Below are 22,721 nucleotides of genomic sequence, written 5' to 3'. Positions count from 1 at the left end.
TTGTATCACGTCCTCAGTCTCTGACCATCTCTTGTATCAGGTCCGTAGTCTCTGACCATCTCTTGTATCATGTTTGCAGTCTCTGACCATCTCTTGTATCATGTTTGCAGTCTCTGACCATCTCCTGTACTATGTCCAGCGGGAACACTCTGCAGCCGCACCGCACAGCACACCCAAGGTAAGTGGAGGTCTGGAGAGAGGAGTGACTTCTACTTAGGGATTTCTTTTGCAGATAGGCTGGGCTGGCACTGGCAGCAACAATTTTATTCAAAGAAATCAGGATTTCTTCTGCAAATAGGCTGGCACTGGCAGCAACAATTTAATTCAAATCAGGATTTATTTTGCAAATAGGCTGGCCTGGCACTGGCAGCCAGGCATAGTACTAGTCTAGTACTATGCCTGCCAGTGCCAGGTCAGCCTATTTGCAGAAGAAATCCTGATTTGAATTGGTCATGTCATGTGTCTGATGAGATTGTTTTTTGTTAATTGTCTGATCTGATGAAACTGCCAGCCTATTTGCAGAAGAAAACCTTATTTTTCCTAATGTTTTGATCATGTGTCATGATGACATCGATTTTGGTAATTATCTGACTCTGATGCCAGCCTATTTGCAGAAGAAATCCTGATTTGAATAAAATATTTGCTGCCAGTGCCAGCCTGCCAGGTAATCTGAGGTGTGATAGTGCAGGAATTGGGGTGATCTGAGGTGTGATAGTGCAGGAATTGAGCTGATCTTAGGTGAGAAGGTGCAGGAATTTGGGCTGATCTGAGGTGAGAAGGTGCAGGAATTGGGGTGATCTGAGGTGGGAATGTGCAGGAATTGGGGCTGATCTGAGGTGTGAAGGTGCAGGAATTGGGGCTGATCTGAGGTGTGAAGGTGCAGGAATTGGGGCGATCTGAGGTGAGAAGGTGCAGGAATTGGGGTGATCTGAGGTGGGAATGTGCAGGAATTGGGGCTGATCTGAGGTGTGAAGGTGCAGGAATTGGGGCTGATCTGAGGTGAGAAGGTGCAGGAATTGGGGTGATCTGAGGTGGGAATGTGCAGGAATTGGGGCTGATCTGAGGTGTGATGGTGCAGGAATTGGGGTGATCTGAGGTGTGATAGTGCAGGAATTGAACTGATCTGAGGTGAGAAGGTGCAGGAATTTGGGCTGATCCGAGGTGAGAAGGTGCAGGAATTGGGGTGATCTGAGGTGGGAATGTGCAGGAATTGGGGGTGATCTGAGGTGTGATAGTGCAGGAATTGGGGTGATCTGATGTGTGAAGGTGCAGGAATTGGGGTGATCTGAGGTGAGAAGGTGCAGGAATTGGGGTGATCTGAGGTGAGACGGTGCAGGAATTGGGGTGATCTGAGGTGTGAAGGTGCAGGAATTGGGGCTGATCTGAGGTGTGAAGGTGCAGGAATTGGGGCTGATCTGAGGTGTGATAGTGCAGGAATTGGGGTGATCTGATGTGTGAAGGTGCAGGAATTGGGGTGATCTGAGGTGTGATAGTGCAGGAATTGGGGTGATCTAAGGTGTGAAGGTGCAGGAATTGGGGTGATCTGATGTGTGAAGGTGCAAAGCTCACTTGATTTCTTACTATTCAAGCAGTTTACAGCAGTTACTTTATATGAAGTTGACAGTTTTTTTTTTTTATGTATCTGGCACTCCCAATTTCTTTTAAAACATTTTTCGGCACACTATGCCCAAAAAGGTGGTCTACCCCTTGATTAGAGTAACCCTCATCTTGTGCTGCTTCATACTATTTTTAGGACTCAACCATCAAAACAGGATTTAAAGTAAGACAAAAAAAAACGCATCATATGGCAGCTCAGATCTAAATCGGACCCAATCTATCAGATTAGACTAAAAAAGGTACCGTAATCGAATCGACACATCCTGGAACATTAAATCCTCTCATCAAGCATCCCGACGAACGCGCCCCCCCCTCCCCCCCCCCCCGCGGGCTGCTCAGTCCAAAATGCCCGGGCCTATTTTTTGTCCCAGTCCGGGCCTGCCATCATCCATGGAGATTAATCAGACTATCGCCCCATCATCCCTGGGGAATGAATTAATCGATCACCTTTATCATCCCACAAGAAAAAATTAGACTATCACCCTCATTATCTCTGGAGACAGAGTCAGACTATCACCCCTATCATTCCAGGATACTTAATCAGTCTATCACCCCCACCATCCCTGGAGACTGAATCAGACTATCACCTTCATCATCCTTGAGGATCAAATTAGACTATTACTTTCTCCACTCCAGGAAACTGAATCAGACTTCTAATCACTTCCATCATCCCATGAGACAGAATCAAACTTTCACTCTCATGATCCCAGGAGACTAAATCAGATTACAACTGCCATCATGCCAGAAGAGTAAATCAGACTACCGACCCGATCATTCCATGAGACACAATCTGATTAGCACCCCCATCATCTTTGGAGACTAAATCTGCCCATACATTATACAATTTTTTGTACTATTTTCCAGAGTTGTATAAAGTACTCGAAACCCATACTTGAGTAAAAGTACAAGTGCTCGATCAAAAAGTGACTTGAGTAGAAGTGGAAGTGCTCGATCAAAAAGTGACTTGAGTAGAAGTACTAAAGTATTCAACATTTTTTGTACTTAAGTACTGCAAGTAGTTTTTTTTTTTTAATTTTGCTACTCAAGTACTGAAAGTAAAAGTACCAGTAGTTTTGAAAAAAAAATTGCTACTCAAGCACTGAAAGTAAAAGTACAAGTACTGTGTTATGTAGTTATTAAAGAAAGAAGTCAAAAGTTTGAACATCATATTGTTTTTTATTATTTCAAATGCAGCTTTTATTTATGCATACAGTAGCTTTTATTTTCGTATGCGCTGATAATACACATGTTTTGAGCTTCATGAAACCTGCCATCTACTGTTCTGACAGTGGTAATTTTTATAATAGTAACGAGTAACTATGCAGCACAAAAAAAAATATCGGAGTAGAAGTATTGAAATCATTGAAAAAATGTAGTGAAGTAAAAGTGGAAGTAGGAGAAAAAAATTCTACTCCAGGAAAGTACAGATACCGCCTTTCGGTACTTAAGTACAGTAGTGAAGTAGTTCTACTTAGTTACTATACATCTCTGAGTATTTCCTTTAGACTTCACTTTGTAGTGCAAGGGCATGTCTGATTGTATACAAACTGAAGTGTTTTTTTCAGGTTTGACGCCATTTTACGGTATATCAAAGGTCAAAGGGGGAGAACCAGCGCTATGGATAATGACTCAGAGACTTGGAATACTCAGGTTGCAGCCACCAATCAACCCTTAAAATTAGGGGTCAAATGTCATATATGAGGGGGAGAAGTAGTTGGAAACGTCGCTACCTTTGGTGTGTGTAGTAACCCAGACCATATATGAATATAAGTGCAAACTAAAGTGCTGGTGCAAAGGTAAAATATGTGCAGAAATGATTATCATGCAGAAATTAAAGTGCAGATAAAACACTAAAAATATGGCCGGGTATTAAAAATACAAAAGTGCTGGTGAAGATATTTAATAAAGTATGGTACAAATAGTAATAAATATTGGTTAAAGAATTATACAAAGGTGATCAATCCAATTTAAAAATTAAGTAGAAACTGTGATGGTGAGCTTTGTTCCCACTACCACTAGAGGTCGCACTTACCCCTCAGCAAAATACTGGCTGCATAGGGTAGGTTATTGAAAAAATTCCCAGAGCTGACCCCAATCTATCCTTACGGACCGATGGATCCCATCTGAGTGTGGGGAAAAAAACCTCTTAGGGTAGCATGTAATGATAAAATTACAAAGGGAGCAGTAGTGACTCACGCTTAAGCTGTGGCTGTAGCATATCGATTCAGACAGGTGTATGCAGCGCTGAGGGAGCTTCCGCGTTCCACACACGGCGAGCTACAGACCGGAAGTGACGTTGACGTTTGGTTCCGCTCTACGCGTTTCGTAATTGGACGTCTACGGGAACGGTGCCCGTCAATCATCTCCTCAGTCCTATTATAGCCGGAAACATCCTTACAGCCAATCATATGTCCGCCTGCAAATTGGCATTCCAGCTCGACTCACAGGGAGTAACTTAGTACGCCAAGTGTCCATCGGCTAGTTAAAGGATGTAATCGTCGGCTTACATGACATATCATCATGTTCAACAACAAGCTATGTCATTATTTTTAATACATAATAGTCCACAGCTCCACGCCAGCAAGAATCAATCTGCGCTTGTACTCTTATACTCCAGGTTCCTGCTGGTATGTATGGATCCTCTGGAGACGGCTTGGTGCACAAAATATAAGAGAAAAAAGGCTCCTCATCGTGCAGAAGGTTAAAACTCCTTTATTTTAAATTTCTTCACACGAACATCCAAATAAAAACTTTCTTTTAAAAATTCACTCCAAAACACTTCAAATCGTACACTCGAAACAAAGAAAACGAAGCTATATCTCCGCTCTGGCCCCTTCCAGACTCCTTTCAGCCTCGCGGCTGCTATTTCAAAGGTCTGTGTGTGAACAATCGTGTTGTACCGCCGTAGACCAAGAACTGTAAAGCAGGGGGAGGATCGAATAGCGGATGTGGTTTCCGCATTCCCTATTTAATCTCACTCACGCAGCGCACGTACAGCTTCCGAAGACGTCACATCTCTGACGAAACGCGTCAAGTTGATACGCACGCTGCCTCGCTCTGAGCCCACTGTTGAACCACACGCCGAGTTCCCACTTCCGGGTACGGCGGTACAACGCGATTGTTCACACGCAGACCTTTGAAATAGCAGCCGCGAAGCTGAAAGGAGTCTGGAAGGGGCCAGAGCGGAGTTATAGCTTTGTTTTCTTTGTTTCAAATGTACGATTTGAACGATTTGAAGTGTTTTGGAGTGAATTTTTAAAAAAAGTTTTTACTTGGATGTTCGTGTGAAGAATTTTAAAATAAAGGAGTTTTAACCTTCTGCACGATGAGGAGCCTTTTTTCTCTTATATTTTGAGCACCAAGCTGTCTCCAGAGGATCCATACCTACCAGCAGGAACCTGGAGTATAAGAGTACAAGCGCAGATTGATTCTTGCTGGCGTATGCCAACAGGAATCCACGGAATCTGGTAAGTGAGCTACCTTACCATTTGGCACTCGAGGTGAAGAGGAGGGTCACACCACTACTGCATCGGCACTATTTGCACAGAAAGGACTCACTGCACTATTGCATTTTTTCTAGCACATTAATACGGACTGTATATATATCAATTATTGGTGCACCAGAATTTGATTTTTTTAGTTTTATAATTGTATACACATGATGTAATTTATTGTTATTTTTATTCAGCACATTAATGCACTTTATGGATGTTACTTACATACCCAGCCAACATTTGTAGTGATTGGTATATATATATATATATATTTTTTGTTGGTATTTATAAGTTATTTTTCTATACACAATTAAAATCTATGGGTATACAGCAAGTATAACATATATCATACACAGAAAGGGGGCTACACAACCCCCAATACCAAAGGTTAGCACAGTTACCTCTTTTACTAATTTGCATATACACAACTGCATAATATAGTTTGTTTGTACTTGCGGCTTACCAAATTGGAACTATATTCCATAGGCGCGAGTGAATACTTATACACACTGAATCAGATTACCTCCATCATAATTCCAGGAAAGTAAATCAGACTATCACCCCTATCATCCTCAGAGAATGACTCAATCTCTCTCCCCAGCAATCCAGAAGACAAAATCAGACTGTCATCCCTATCATATGAGCAAACTGACTCAAACTATCACTCCCATCATCCCAGGAGACTCAGTCAGACTATCACCCCCATCATCCCTGAGGACTGAATCAATCTATCACCCCCATTATCCCAGAGGACTAAATCAGCCTACCACCCTCATTGTCTCTTGAGTCATACTATAATCCCAATCATCCCATGAGACTGAATCATCCCCATCATTTCAGGAGACAGATTTAGACTATCACCCCTATCATCCTCGGGGACTGTTTCGGACAATCACCCCTATCATCACTAAATCAATCTATTATCCCCTTTATTCCAGAAGACATAATTAGGCTATCACCCCCATCATTCAAGGAGAATTAATCCGACTACCTCAATAATCCCATGAGATTAAATCAGGCTTTCACCCCCTTCATCCCTGGGGACTGAGTCCAGTGCCGGGACAAGGTCATCCAGTGCCCAGGGCAAGGATACCAATCTGCGCCCCCCCCTTCCCTTAGGTTTAGGGTCAAGGCACCCCCCATCTCTGCAATCAACCATTGCACCCAGGGCAACCGCCCCTCCTCACCCACTGTTTGTCCCGGCCCTGACTGAGTCAGACTATCACCCTCAACTCTCCATAAGACTGAATCAGGCTATCACCCCCATCATCCCATCACCTCCATGATCCCTGGACACAGAATCAGACTATCACCCCCATCATCCCATCAGATGAAATCATACTATCACCTCCATGATCCCTGGACACAGAATCAGACTATCACCCCCATCATCCCATCAGATGAAATCATACTATCACCTCCATGATCCCTGGACACAGAATCAGACTATCACCCCCATCATCCCATCAGATGAAATCATACTATCACCTCCATGATCCCTGGACACAGAATCAGACTATCACCTCTGTCATGCCTAAACTAAAACTAATACCATCATCATTACAGAAGACTAAATCAGGCTATCATCCCCATCATGAGAAGGAATCGGCAATTAGACAGAATCAACGCACCCTTCATCCCAGGAGAATTCATCCACCCCATCTTTCCTGAAGACTAGATCAGACTATCACCCCCAGCACTCCAGAGGACTGACTCAGACTATCACCCCCTTCATCCTCTGAGACTGAATCAGACTATCACCCTCATAAATACATGTGAACTGGATTAAAGTGATTGTAAATGCATTTAAAAAAAAAATAACAAACAGGTTTATACTGGCACAGAGCAACCCCGAACTTCCTCATCTTGGGCGCCCCACCAGCATTCCTGGCTCCTCCTCTTTTTGTTTTGCCAGCATTGATACCCGTTTTCTATTGGCACACCTATGGCCTTGATCCCAAGCCACACTGCCTGTGTCCATAGACACAGATAGCGAGCTTGGCCCTGCCCCCCACTGTCTTGTCACAGGACTGACAGCAGTGGGAGCCAATGGCTTCCTCTGCCTCAGAAAAGCCTGTGAGACCAGCAAGTAAGGGAAGAGAGCCATTGCAGATGGGTACAGTGAGGGTCAAGTGAGGGTAAGTATTAGGGTGGTGAGGGGGCAAAACTTTTACATAAAATGTGTAGCAATATTTCCAGGCTTTGGGCCTGATGTGGGTCTGCCATGGTTACCGTTACCACCAACAGCACATTTAAGCTTGATGCCCAAGTGTGAGATCTGAGACAATGAACAGTCCGGCATCTTTGGTTTTTAGTTTTATTGTAGGAACTTGGATGGGAGAAGGGAATGAGTGGGATACTCCTCTGGCTCAACTAGGTACAAATCTGGGACACTTGAGAAAAATGCCGCCTAGCGCTGTCTTGGCGCCGGCTGAATGCCGACCAACGCTTACTGGCGCTTGTAAACCTGACTTGTGGTCTGTGAACTGAAACTTGACTTCTGATGCTTCCTCACAGCTCAAAGGTCCTGTGCACTGCTCCCTGTAGTCTTCACTGACTGAGGTAGCCACTAGCAATGATCCTGCAACACTTTACACTTCAGGGCCCAACCGCTGGCACCCCCTTTACTCTTCAGGGTAATCTCTGGCACCCCTGTTACTATATTCCTGCACCGGCTAGCTAGCTCCTGGATCCCTCTGACCTTCTCTGGAGTGGTCCCCTCTCCTAGGCAGACAGCCAGGGGTAGTTTGCAGTACTCACGACTCAGAATGCTTTCCTGAAACTCTTCCCCAACAGCTCCGCTGGTCCTCAACACACCGGATCCTTCTCTGCAGCTCAGCTCAGCCCCAGGGCTGTCTTTAAGGCAGGGCAAAAGGGGCAGCTGCCCCGTGCCCAGTCATTGTTGTGGGGCCTAAAGCAGCTGCCCCTTGAGCCCTGCACAGCCTGAGCATAGTTGATAAGTGGATTTGAGAGGGCCCAAGAAAATGTTTGCCCAGGGTCCAATCAATATTAAAGATGGTCCTGCTCAGCCCTGTAACCACTCAGGCAGCCACCTGGGACACCTGATTCTTCCTGACAGGAGGAGAGATAGCCGTCACCTCCCTCCTGGGACTCTGCTTCCCACCAAAGACAATTTGACATGTGCTCCCCACAGACTTATACCCCCTCCCAGAATGCTGTGCGGCAGAATCTGCCCTTCTAGGATGGATACAAGCCCTGGTGTGCTATTGGTCAGGTTTCCTCCACTGCCCAATGAGAGCCCTCATTGGGATACAGTCTGGAGACTCCCCAGCACAACAGGCACACCTGGGAGTACATGTCAGCCTAGCTGAACAACATAGGCCCTGCTGCTAAGCAGGCAAGGCCCCACTATAATTTACCTAGCACCTACCTTGGAGGGTGCTACAAATGTTTTACTTTAATGCCAGGAATGCATTAAGGTAATAAATGTTTAGGCTTTATAACCACTTTAATCTATCTCCCTATCCTCCCAGAATACTAAATCAGACTATCAACCCCCATTCATCTCTGGAAACTTCACGGGAGACCGAATCAAACTATCACCCCCATTATCCCATGAGACTGAATCAGACTGTCACCCCAACATTCCATTAAACTAAATCAGACTATCACTCCCATCATCCCTGGTGATTCAATCAGACTATGACCCATGTTATCCCCAGGGATTGCATCAGACTATCACCCCTATCACCCAAGAAGACTGAATCAGACCATCACCATCATCATCCCTGGGGAGGAGTCAAACTTTAACCTCCATCAAACTTCAGCTAGACTGAACTAGACTATTACTCCCATCATTACACAAAACGGAAACAAACTATTACCCTATCATCCTCCGAGACTGATCTAAACTGTTTGAATCAGTCTATTACTCTCATTCTAGAACACTAAATCAGAATATCACTCCCATCATCCCTAGGGACCAATTCAGACTATCACCCCCATTAGTACAGAAGACTGAATCAGACTATCAACCTCATGATTCCTGGGGGCTAAATCAGACTATCAGCATTATTACTACAGAAGACTGAATCAGACTACCACCACCATCATCCCATGAGACAGAATTAGACTACCATGCCCATCATCCTTGGAGACTGAATTAAACCCCCATTATCCCATGACACTACCACCCTCATCATTCCAGTAAACTGAATCAGACTAACACCTCCATCATAACATGAGACAGAGTCAGGTTATCACCCTCAGCATCCTCAGAGACTGGATCAGAATATCATCCCCATCATTGCTTGGGAATGAATCAATCAGTCACCCCTATCATGCCTGTGGACCAAATAAGACCATCCACCTATGGCTCCAGAAGACTGAATAAGACTCTCACCCCTATTATTCCAAGTAGTTAAATCAGACTTTCACCCCCCCCCCCATACTATGAGTCTAAATCAGACTATTAAATGGTAAGATCCCTGTGCTGTTTGTGTTCAAGGTTTTTTGCCACCAATAGTTTGGCAACATTAGAACAACCGATATTGTGCAATGTCATTAAAAACTGTTATGCAAAAAAAATGTTTTTTTTTTTTTTCTATATTTTTTTTTTCAATTTTACAAACCAATAAATCATACAAAAAAATAGAAAACAATCACGATATCAAAGTCCATTATTCTATAATAGAAAAAAAAAAAAAAAGAAAAGAGAAAAGAAAAGAAAAAAAAAAAATGTTTTTTACCATAAAAAATAAATGAAAATTTCAACATATAAATCAAATAAATAAAAACTCATAAGTCCATAAAGTGCTGTGAATATTCCGTGTTGTAATTGTTTCTTTATAGGTGCAATCCGTGCAAAAATATAAGAAGGTGATGAAAGTGCTGCCCTCCCGGTCCTCTCGTGTCCTCAGTCACCGGCTTTCCATGAAAATATCGCCTGCAGTACAAGATCCTGCGTGTCTTTATATATAATTCCTTGGCTTTTCCTCACATTTCCATCGGTAAATCTTTACCATAGGAGGAGAATAGGAGAAAATAAGCAATAATACCATTTAAATTAAAAAAGTTTTATTTAAGGTAAAAAATGACGCTAACATTACACATTCCTGGTAAAAGCATTGAACACAGCTGTGCTATCCGCAGTTTGCATTCCAAATCCAGGAAATGACATCACCGGACGTCTCCGTCACCTAATGCATTTCGCTCCACCCAGCAAGCTTCATCAAGACTCTCCAGCAGCAGGTAACGATGAGTTGTCTCTAATGCCCATGCGCGCAAGTGCACCCGACAGAATAACAGAAACCAAGTCAGATCTTCCAATCTTCAAAAAAAAAAAAAAGGTTAGTGACGTACCTTGCACATGAGCACTGCGGCGATTGGAGGATCCGACAGGGTTTCTGTTATTCTGTCAGTTGCACACGCGTGCGCGCATGGGCAGTAGAGCCAAATTGTTGAAATCTGCTGCTGGAGAGTCACCGGAATGGACGTAACTGGAGATTTCGACGAGTTGACTATTTTGACAAAACACCGGCGACGGGGGAAAGAGGAGGGGAGCTGAACTTCCGGGGGACCTCGCCGCATCTTGCCACAGCAGGTCTTACGGAAGTGGTAGTGGGTACCTGTCAAAAACTGGTACCAGTTACCCCCTCCCCCCCAAAAGGTGCCAAATGTGGCACCAGAGGGGGGGGAGGGAGCAGATAAGCAGAGTTTCCACAGCATTAATATAATTCATTACTATAAATAAATACATATAGATATACACAGTATCTCACAAAAGTGAGTACACCCCTCACATTTTTTTTTACATTTCATTATATATTTTCATGTGACAACACTGAAGAAATGAGACTTTGCTACAATGTAAAGAAGTGATAGTACAGCTTGTATAACAATGTAAATTTGCTGTCCCCTCAAAATAACTCAACACACAGCCATTAATGTCTAAACCGCTGGCAACAATTTGGGCCCAAAGTGTCAATATTTTGTGTGGCCACCATTTCATTCCAGCACTGCCTTAACCCTCTTGGGCCTGGAGCAGCCAGACAGGTTGCCACTGGAGTCCTCTTCCACTCCTCCATGGCAACACCACGGAGCTGGTGGATGTTAGAAACCTTGTGCTCCTCCACCTTCCGTTTGAGGATGTCCCACAGATGCTCAATAGGGTTTAGGTCTGGAGACATGCTTGGCCAGTCCATCACCTTTACCCTCAGCTTCTTTAGTAAGGCAGTGGTCTCTTGGAGGTGTGTTTGGGGTCGTTATGTTGGAATACTGCCCTGCGGCCCAGTCTCCGAAGGGAGGGGATCATGCTCTGCTTCAGTATGTCACAGTACATGTTGCCATTCATGGTTCCTTCAATAAACTGTAGCTCCTAAGTTCCGACAGCACATGCTGGACACCATCTGAACCAAATAAGTTTATCTTGGTCTCATTAGACTACAGGACATGGTTCCAGTAATCCACGTCCTTTGTCAGCCATGCAGACCAATTTGATGCAGTGTGCGGCGTATGATCTGAGCACTGACAGGCTGACCCCCCACCCCTTCAACCTCTTTAGCAAAGCCGGCAGCACTCATACGTCTATTTCCCAAAGACAAGCTCTGGATATGATGCGGAGCACGTGCACTCAACTGCTTTGGTCGACCATGGTGAGGCCTGTTCTGAGTGGAACCTGTCCTGTTAAACAGCTGTATGGTCTTGGCCACCGTGCTGCAGCTCAGTTTCAGGGTCTTGGCAATCTTCCTATAGTCTAGACCAAGTAGAGCAACAATTCTTTTTTTCAGATCCTCAGAGAGTTTTTTGCCATGAGATGCCATGTTGAACTTCCAGTGACCAGTATAAGAGAGTGAGAGCGATAACACCAAATTTAACACACCTGCTCCCCATTCACACCTGAGATCATGTAACACAAATGAGTCACATGACACCGGGGAGGGAAAATGGCTAGTTGGGCCCAATTCAGACATTTTTACTTAGGGGTGTATTCACTTTTGTTGCCAGCGGTTTAGACATTAATGGCTGTGTGTTGAGTTATATTGAGGGGACAGCAAATTTACACTGTTATTCAAGCTGTACGCTCACTACTTTACATTGTAGCAAAGTGTAATTTCTTCAGTGTTGTCACATGAAAAGATAGAATAAAATATTTACAAAAAATGTGAGGGGTGTACTCACTTTTATGAGATACTGTACCAGCCCAAGAGCATACCGTCATTATTTTCTTGTTCATAAAATAGAAAACCATGCATTTTAAAGCACATTTGAAGAATGTATTATACTCACCAGTGCCCATCAGTGCAGCCTCATTAGAGCCCATCAGCGCAGCCTCATCAGTGCCCATCAATGCAGCCTGCTCAGTGCCAAACAGCTCAGCTTTACCAGTGCCCATCAATGCAGCTCGCCAGTGTCCATTAATGCAGCCTGATAAGTGCCCATCAATGAAGCCTCACCAGTGTCCATCAGTGCAGTCTGATTAGGGCCCATCAATGCAGCCTCACCAGTGCCCATCAATGCAGCCTCACCAGTGCCCATCAATGCAGCCTCACCAGTGCCCAACAGTTTAGCCTCATCAGTCCCCATCAATGCAACCTCACCAGTGCCCATCAGTGCAGCCTGGCCAGTGCCTATTAATGCAGCCTGATCAGTGCCCCATCAATGCAGCCTCACCAGTGCCCTATCAATGCAGTGTGATCAGTGCCCCATCAATGCAGCTTCACCAGTGCCCCACCAATAAAGCCTCACCAGTGCCCCATCAATGCAGCTTCACCAGTGCCCCACCAATAAAGCCTCACCAGTTAGAAAAATGCAAGAAATGTTGGACCGGGCGCTACCACTTTAAATAGTATTGTGCAAATATGTGCTGTAAAAGTGCATGTGTTGCAATCAACAAAGTGAAAAGTGCTACGTGCCGTTTAAAACCAACAATAGGTATTGACCTGGGCTGTGCTTATTGTGCCATATTTAAAATGTCATATACCATACATTTATAAAAAGTGCCAAGTGCTGATAAAACCAAGTGCCACGTGTTGTGATCCGTGCTAAAACAATATATGGCGCCGGCGGATGTTCCACCAAAAAAAGCACCGCTGCTTACCGCACTCTTAAGCCTTTGACTCGACACTTCTTGGTCACTACAACAAAGAATAAACCTCCATTGCGTAGCATTTGTTGTATAAAGCGAAAATATTAAGCATCCACTCACAGTTTGGGGAGTTCACGATCAGCTTGAATGGTGTTCGCCGGGTCGCTTCCGCGTTCCACTGGCTCAAAACATCAAAACCGGAAGTGACGTATTGACGTACACAAACCACGCCCTACGCGTTTCGTCATACGACGTCATCTGGATACTACCATGGCTATCATCCCCCATCATCACTGAAAACTGAATTTGACTATCAACCCCATCATCCCTGGAGACAGAATCAGATTCTCACCCCCATCCTCCCTGAAGACCAAATCCCACTCTTACCCCCATCATCCCTGGAGATCAGACTCACTCTTGTCATCCTTGGAGAGTGGATCAGACTATCACCTCTATCATCCCTGGAGACTGAAGCAGACTAACACCCCTATCTTTCCAGGGTTCTGAAACTATTACCCCCCCCCCCCCCATCATCCCTGGAGACTGAGTCAGACTATCACCCCCATCATCCCTAAAAATTAAATCAGACTATCACCCTCACCACTCAGGACCAGGAGACTGAATCAGACTGTCACCCCATCCTGTGAGAAGGAATCAGATTTTCACCCCTATGATCCCTGGAGAGTGAATCAGACTATCATCTCCATCATCCCTGGAGAGTGAATAAGACTATCACCCCCACCACTCCAGGACCAGGAGACTGAATCAGACTGTCAACCCCATCATCCCATGAGAAGGAATATAACTTTCAACTTATGATCCCTGGAGAGTGAATAAGACTATCATCTCCATCATCCCTGGAGAGTGAGTAAAACTATAACCCCCATCATCCCCGAACAGAATCAGACCATCACCCCCATCACACCAGGACCAGGAGACTGAATGAGACTGTCACCCCCATTATCCCAATAGACGGAATCAGATTTTCGCCCCCATCATCCCTGGAGACCAAAGTGGACTATCACCCCCTTCATCCCAAGAGACTGGATAATACTACTCCCCCCCCCCCCCTGTTATCCCTGTAGACAGAATCAGAGCATCACCCCCATAATCCCAAAAGATCAAACTAGACAATCACCCTTATCATCCCTGGAGAGCAAACCAGGTCACCCCCCCCCCCCCCCCAAATCGGACTAATACTTTCATCATCTGATACTGTATCAGACGATCACTATTATCCCCTCCCCCATTTTACAATTTCAATCAGATTGTTTGCCACTGATCTGTCCTATATTAGGGATGAGAACAAATCACATCGAACTATCGCGATTACAGGGTAATACACATCAATTATTAACACTACTACTAATAATAATCGATTAGCGCGATTTTTAGTGACTGATATTATGTATCATATTATGCCATACGATATATACTGTTATTTTTGGTTGTGGTCGGGCGGTGATCGGTCCGATATCGGAAGGAGATCTCATGGACGATATGACACAGAATGACTGGGATGATATCGCACAGGAAATAATCGTTGCCTTCCTAAACTGTTGTTCTATCTTCCTAATCCCAATCTAATTAGACGTCTGTGGGGGAATAGTGCGAGGATTATGTTCAATTAGAAACCGATTTTTGGCGTTTATCCTCCTTTTTGGCCGATTCAGAACACAGCATGTACTAAACTCGCTCACTTCCTTTCCCAGGACGTATAAAGTCGTCCGTCGGTCGGTTCGGTGCTTCCTGCTTTTATCACACTCAGATCGGGTGTATATGACAAAGTGCCAACAAGATTGCATGAGCCGATATAGGAATCACACACAATAGGATCGGAAAGATTCTCCATTTTGTTCTGGTGATCGGACAGAAGAAACTGAAGAAATGTTTTTGTTTTCTAAAGGATCGCCTGATACCCATATGTATCATATCATATCGTATCGTATCATATCATTCATATCAAACATACCATACCATATCATTGGTATCATATCATACTAATCATATCATATCATACATATCATATCATATCATATCATACATATCATATCATATCATATCATACATATCATATCATGACAATCATATCATAGCCTACCAATCATATCATATCATACATACCATATCATACATATCATATCATATCATATCATACATACCATATCATACATATCATATCATATCATATCATATCATATCATTCATATCAAACATACCATACCATATCATTGGTATCATATCATACTAATCATATCATATCATATCATACATATCATATCATGACAATCATATCATAGCCTACCAATCATATCTTATCATATAATATCATATCATACATACCATATCATACATATCATATCATACCAATCATATCATACATACCATATCATAAATATCATATCATACATATCATATCATAGCCTACCAATCATATCTTATCATATAATATCATACATACCATACCAATCATATCATATCATATCATATCATATCATATTGTACCAATAACGTCATATCATACCAATCATATCATACCAGTTCATATCATATCATATATATATATATATATATATATATATATATATATATATATATATATATATATATATATATATATATATATATATATATATATATATATACCATATAATGGACTATACATCAAGCACTGGATTATATATTGTAAACTGGACGATATACCATATATTAAACTATATAACATATGGACTATGCACCATATACTAGATTAAATACCATATACTAGTCTATAAAGAACATAATAGATTATATATCACATGCATTACATATTCTACTGTAGAAAGTACAGAATTATCTATAGGACTATTGTATATACTATAGTGCAATATAAAGGTTATATTTCTTCTGGGGACACAAGACGAATAAAACAAACCTATTCTTTTTTCTTAATTCTGCTAGTTTATTATTATTATTAGTAATAGTAGTTTTGGAAGTAGTATTTTTTATTTATTATTATTACTATTATTATTATTAGAAGTAGTAGTAGTAGAAGGAGTAGAAGTAGAAGTAGTTTTGGAAGTAGTATTCTTTATTATTATTATTATTATTATTAGTAGTAGTAGTAGTAGTAGTAGAAGGAGTAGTAATAGTAGTAGTTTTGGAAGTAGTATTCTTTTTATCATCATTATTATTATTATTATTATTATTATTATTAGTAGTAGTAGTAGTAGTAGAAGGAGTAGAAGTAGAAGTAGTTTTGGAAGGAGTATTATTTTTTATTATTATTATTAGTAGTAGTAGTAGAAGGGGTAGTAATAGTAATAGTTTTGGAAGTAGTATTCTTTATTATTATTATTATTATTAGTAGTAGTAGTATTAGTAGTAGTAGTTTTGGAAGTAGTATTCTTTTTATTATTATTATTATTATTATTAGTAGTAGTAGAAGGAGTAGAAGTAGAAGTAATTTTTTATTATTATTATTAGTAGTAGTAGTAGTAGTAGAAGGAGTAGTAATAGTAGTAGTTTTGGAAGTAGTATTCTTTATTATTATTAGTAGTATTAGTATTAGTAGTAGTAGTTTTGGAAGTAGTATTCTTTTTTTTATTATTATTATTAGTAGTAGTAGTAGTAGTAGTAGAAGTAGAAGTAGAAGTAGTTTTGGAGGGAGTATTATTTTTTATTATTATTATTAGTAGTAGTAGAAAGAGTAGGAGTAGAAGTATAAATAGAATAATAATAGTATTAGTAATAATAGTAATAGTAGTTTTGGAAGTGGTATTATTTATTAAGATTATTAATATTATTGATATTTTATGTCCTATCGAAGGATCTCTCTGAATAGTATTGTCTTCTAATTAGTATAAATGATGTCACAAGAACACAGATTGCTCTATAATTATACTGTAGAATGGTTATGTTGAATAATCATTTTATAAGACGGAAATGTTCTGAAGGATGGAAAGGATTTTGGGGTGTTTTTTTGTTACAATTTCCACCACCTGGAAGTAATTGTCGCTAGAAATATATTTTTTCCTAATATCAAAGAATGTATCTCCTTATAGATGATCCCAGGAATCCATCAGACAGCAACAGAAGGGATCCGACCCTGTTACTATTTCCTCCACTGTAATTATTGTTTCACAATGAGAGATCAGAGATCACATACAAGATCCTGGAAATTCCTTCTATCATCTGGTATTAAACTGGTCCTTATCAGAAATAATTCTACCATACTGGAATATTCCTCCTATCGTTGTATCACAATGGTATATAACTACTATCATTGTATCATACTGGAAGATAACTCCTATTATTGTATCACACTGGAAGATAACTCCTATTATTGTATCACACTGGAAGATAACTCCTATTATTGTATCACACTGGAAGATAACTCCTATTATTGTATCACACTGGAAGATAACTCCTATTATTGTATCACACTGGAAGATAACTCCTATTATTGTATCACACTGGACGATAACTCCTATTATTGTATCACACTGGAAGATAACTTCTATTATTGTATCACACTGGAAGATAACTCCTATTATTGTATCACACTGGAAGATAACTCCTATTATTGTATCACACTGGAAGATAACTCCTATTATTGTATCACACTGGACGATAACTCCTATTTTTGTATCACACTGGAAGATAACTCCTATTATTGTATCACACTGGACGATAACTCCTATTATTGTATCACATTGGACGATAACTCCTGTTATTGTATCACACTGGAATATATTTTATATTATTTTATAACACTGGAATATAACTATTATCATTGTATCACACTGGAAGATAACTCCTATCATTGTACCACACTGGAATATCTCTTCTATTATTGTATAACACTGGAAGATAACTGCTATCATTGTATCACAATGCAATATAACCCCTATCGTTGTATCACAATATAATCCTATACTACTGGAATATAACTATTATTATTGTATCACATTGAAATATATATTTATACACTATTATTGTATTTACCCTGGAATATAACTACTATCATTGCATCAAACTGGAAAATATATATCACATTGGAAAATATATATCACACTGGAAATTAAACAACCATCACTGTATTACTGGAATATATTTCCTATCTTTGCATCACACTGGAATGTAATTACTATCATTGTATCACACTGGAATATAACTCCTATCATTGTATCACACTGGAATATCCCCCCCACCATTGTATCACTCTGGAAATAATCCTATAATCATTGGAATGTTAGAAATTGCAGGAAATTATTATATCTCTTGTTGAAATATCCTATAGGGAGGGATAGGAGGTAACACAGGAAAAGCTTTATGATCCACTGGATCATGTTTACTGCAGGTTGCTGTAATAATAATAATAATAATAATAATAATAATAATAATAATAATAATAATAATAATAATAATACTGATGCTGATTATCATCATCATCAGTATTATTTTTAGCATTATTATTATTATTTACACTAATACAAACTGTGTTACAGTATTGGGGACAGATGAGGAATTGTATTGTGCTATTCTGAAATATTTGCGATATCTATGATGATATTGGGTGGAAGAGATTATGATAAAAAATATTTATACTGAATGTAGTAAATGAAAAAGTGATAATGATGTTATACATTTTATAAATATAATTTACAGACACTATAAATTGTAAGATATTGATAATGATTGAATGAAACAGATATAAAATTACATGACCCTCAAAGAAGTAAAAATAGATTATTTTAAATTGTAACATATTGATGTAAATATATTAAAAATATATAACACGGATACAATTTATAACACTATCTTACAACTGATAATTATACAATTTATATAATTTTATACAGTTTATGGCAACATACATCAATTACTAATATAAATAATAGTACAGTATATTGTTATTAATTATAAGAAACGATTATACATTGTATGATGCTGATAATAATAGTACATTTTTGTATAAATTGTATCAGTAATTTTATACGGTTACTAAAAAATATCTTACAATTTATATCAGCATTCTACAAAGTTTACTATTATCAAATGTAAGAGATCTTATTATAAATCGTATTATGGAAATTACCTGTAAGATATTCTTCTAAATTATAAGATAATAATGTATATTGAATAATGTTGATATAAATGAAATAAATTGTATTATGTAGATATAAGTTGTAATGCTTGTATAATTTGTATAATACAATTACAAATTGTAGAATTTTCATATGAATTGTATAATACTGATTTTTGTATATTGTAGATTTACATCGAATATTGTTTGTATAAATTGTATATTAATAATATAAAATTGTACCATTTTAAAATAAACTGTATAATACTGAAATCATTTATATACTGTAGATATAAACTGTATAATGCTTATATAAATGGTATAATACTAATATAAATGTTAAACTATCGTTATGAATTGTAAAAAAATGTTACAAAGTACAAGAAAAGGTTATAAATTGCATAATATTGACATAGATTGCATATTGTAGATACAATCTGTATAATGTTTATTTTAGTGGTATAATAATAATATACATTGTATATTGTTGATAGAAATAGAATAGAATTGATATAAATTGAACATTGTTATTATGAATTTTGTATTGCTAATATCAATTGCATAATTCCGATTTAAAATATATAATTTTGATAGAACTTTTATAATTGTATAATTCTGATATAAATGACATATTAATAATATAAATGATAAAGGAGTGATAAAAATTGTAATCTTCAGTTAATGGAGATTGTAGAGAGTTGATATCGTTCGCTATAATCAGAGAAGATCTTGTCACTGACATATCGGAATGAGCCTCGGAGGATCTCGTGACTCACCTGAGCTGCAGGTCCGGCTCTCCCCCTCGGGCCCCGGACTTCTGTGTGGCCCCTGTGGCTCCCCCAATAATAGAGCCGGTTGGCTATAGAATGTGGGAATGGCTGTGGCCCCCAAGAGCCCCAAACCAGAGCGGGCTGCAAGTAGATGGGCCCCTGGGGGGATGGGGGCAAGGTGGCCCCTGGGAGGTGTTGGTGGGTCCTTATTGAGTCCCAAAATCTCCTGGATGCCAAATCCTGTGCTTCGGGGGGCTCCTGGGGGCCCCTCTCTGCCCGTCATCATGTCCAGTCCGGAGCCACAACTGACTGGCAGCCTCACCCGCGGCTTATATAACACCCCACCCGGGTGAGGGATCAGGCCCCGCCCCCTTACAGGCGGCGACCAGCGGGTGTAGAAAGGATAGATTTTATCACTGAGATTTCTCATTATTAGAGTTTAGAATATACAGAATATATACAAGAATTGTCTCCATGTCTATCCGTCTACCAATCAATCCATCAACTCATTTATCTATCTATCCTCTCACCTGTTATCTACCTATGTGTCTTTCCATATATCTTATCTATTCTATTATCTATATCTACCTGTCCATCTATTTATCTATCTATCTATCTATCTATCTATCTATCTATCTATCTATCTATCTATCTATCTATCTATCTATCTATCTATCTATCTATCTATCTATCTATCTATCTATCTATCTATCTATCTATCTATCTATCTATCTATCTATCTATCTATCTATCTATCTATCTATCTATCTATCTATCTATCTATCTATCTTTCTTAGATATGTACATAATAGATAAGGTAATCAATAGGCTGAAAGGTAAATAGATGGATAGATAGATAGATAGATAGATAGATAGATAGATAGATAGATAGATAGATAGATAGATAGATAGATAGATAGATAGATAGATAGATAGATAAAGTTAATCGATAGACTGAAAGATAAATAGATGGACAGGTAGATATAGATAATAGAATAGATTAGATACTGTAGATAGGTAGGTAGGTATATAGAAATGTACATAATAGATAAGTCAATGGATAGACTGACAGATAAATAGATGGACGGGTAGATATAGATAATAGAATAGATAAGAGAATATATGGAAATACACATAAGTAGATAACAGGTGAGTTAGAAGATAGATAAACAAATCTGATAGATAGATAGATAGATAGATAGATAGATAGATAGATAGATAGATAGATAGATAGATAGATAGATAGATAGATAGATAGATAGATAGATAGATAGATAGATAGATAGATAGATAGATAGATAGATAGATAGATAGATAGATAGATAGATAGATAGATAGATAGATAGATAGATAGATAGATAGATAGATAGATAGATTTGCTTATCTATATTCTAACTCACCTGTTATCTACTTATGTGTCTTTCCATATATCTATCTTATCTATTCTATTATCTATATCTACCCGTCCGTCTATTTATCTGTCAGTCTATCAATTAACTCTATCTATCTATCTATCTATCTATCTATCTATCTATCTATCTATCTATCTATCTATCTATCTATCTATCTATCTATCTATCTATCTATCTATCTATCTATCTATCTATCCATCTATTTATCTGTCAGTCTATTGATTACCTTATCTATTATGTACATATCTCTCTAGCTTTGATAGATAGATAGATAGATAGATAGATAGATAGATAGATAGATAGATAGATAGATAGATAGATAGATAGATGAACTTTTATGTAGATAATAGGTAAGTTAGTTAATAAAAGATAGATAGACAGGTAGATACATAGATTGTACAATAGATAAGATAGATGTACAAATAGATGATATCGGATAGCTATAGCTAGATAGGCAAATGGGTAGATAAATAGATAGTGTATATTATCTATTTATCTAGCTGTCTATCTACAGTATATATCTTTTAATTCACTAACTAATCTATCTATTAACCAATCTATTTACCTATTTGTCTATCTATCTACTAATTTATCTGTTCTATTATCTATTTGTCTATCTGTCCATTTAACAGTCTTTTTTTTTTTTTTCAGATCCTCAGAGAGTTCTTTGCCATGAGGTGCCATGTTGAACTTCCAGTGACCAGTATGAGAGAGTGAGAGCGATAACACCAAATTTAACACACCTGCTCCCCATTTACACCTGAGACCTTGTAACACTACCGAGTCACATGACGCCGGGGAGGGGAAATGGCTAATTAGGCCCAATTTGGACATTTTCAATTAGGGGTGTACTCACTTTTGTTGCCAGTGGTTTAGACATTAATGGCTGTGAGTTGAGTTATTTTGAGGGGACAGCAAATGTACACTGTTATACAAGCTGTACACTCACTACTTTACATTGTAGCAAAGTGTCATTTCTTCAGTGTTGTCACATGAAAAGATAGAATAAAATATTTACAAAAATGTGAGGGGTGTACTCACTTTTGGGAGATACTGTATATAATAGAAAATATAAGCTAGATATATGGAAAGACACATAAGTAGATAACAGGTAAGAGGATAGATAGATAGATAGATAGATAGATAGATAGATAGATAGATAGATAGACAGACAGACAGACAGACAGACAGACAGATAGATAGATAGATAGATAGATAGATAGATAGATAGATAGATAGATAGATAGATAGATAGATAGATAGATAGATAGATAGATAGATATGATAGCCATAGCTAGATAGGCAAATAAGAGA

At 39.2% G+C, this 22,721-nt stretch overlaps 1 protein-coding gene across 2 annotated transcripts in view; it reads right to left on the bottom strand.

The window, feature by feature from the left end:
• The window catches only part of VSX2 (visual system homeobox 2), a gene marked incomplete at its 5' end in the record, with an annotated part of 57,438 nt that extends 37,157 nt beyond the window's left edge, over positions 1-20,281 (bottom strand). For both annotated transcript variants that reach the window (XM_082275778.1, XM_082275779.1), the window contains one exon: positions 20,002-20,281. In XM_082275778.1, coding sequence (XP_082131904.1) covers positions 20,002-20,281 — 280 coding nt within the window. The remainder of the gene's footprint in view (positions 1-20,001) is intronic.
• Positions 20,282-22,721: the final 2,440 nt, after the last annotated feature.

This window comes from Pelophylax lessonae (assembly GCF_965119305.1).
Source record: "Pelophylax lessonae genome assembly, chromosome: 13".
In the NCBI taxonomy this organism is placed as follows: Eukaryota; Metazoa; Chordata; class Amphibia; order Anura; family Ranidae; genus Pelophylax; species Pelophylax lessonae.
This window is presented reverse-complemented; position numbering and strand designations above follow the sequence as displayed.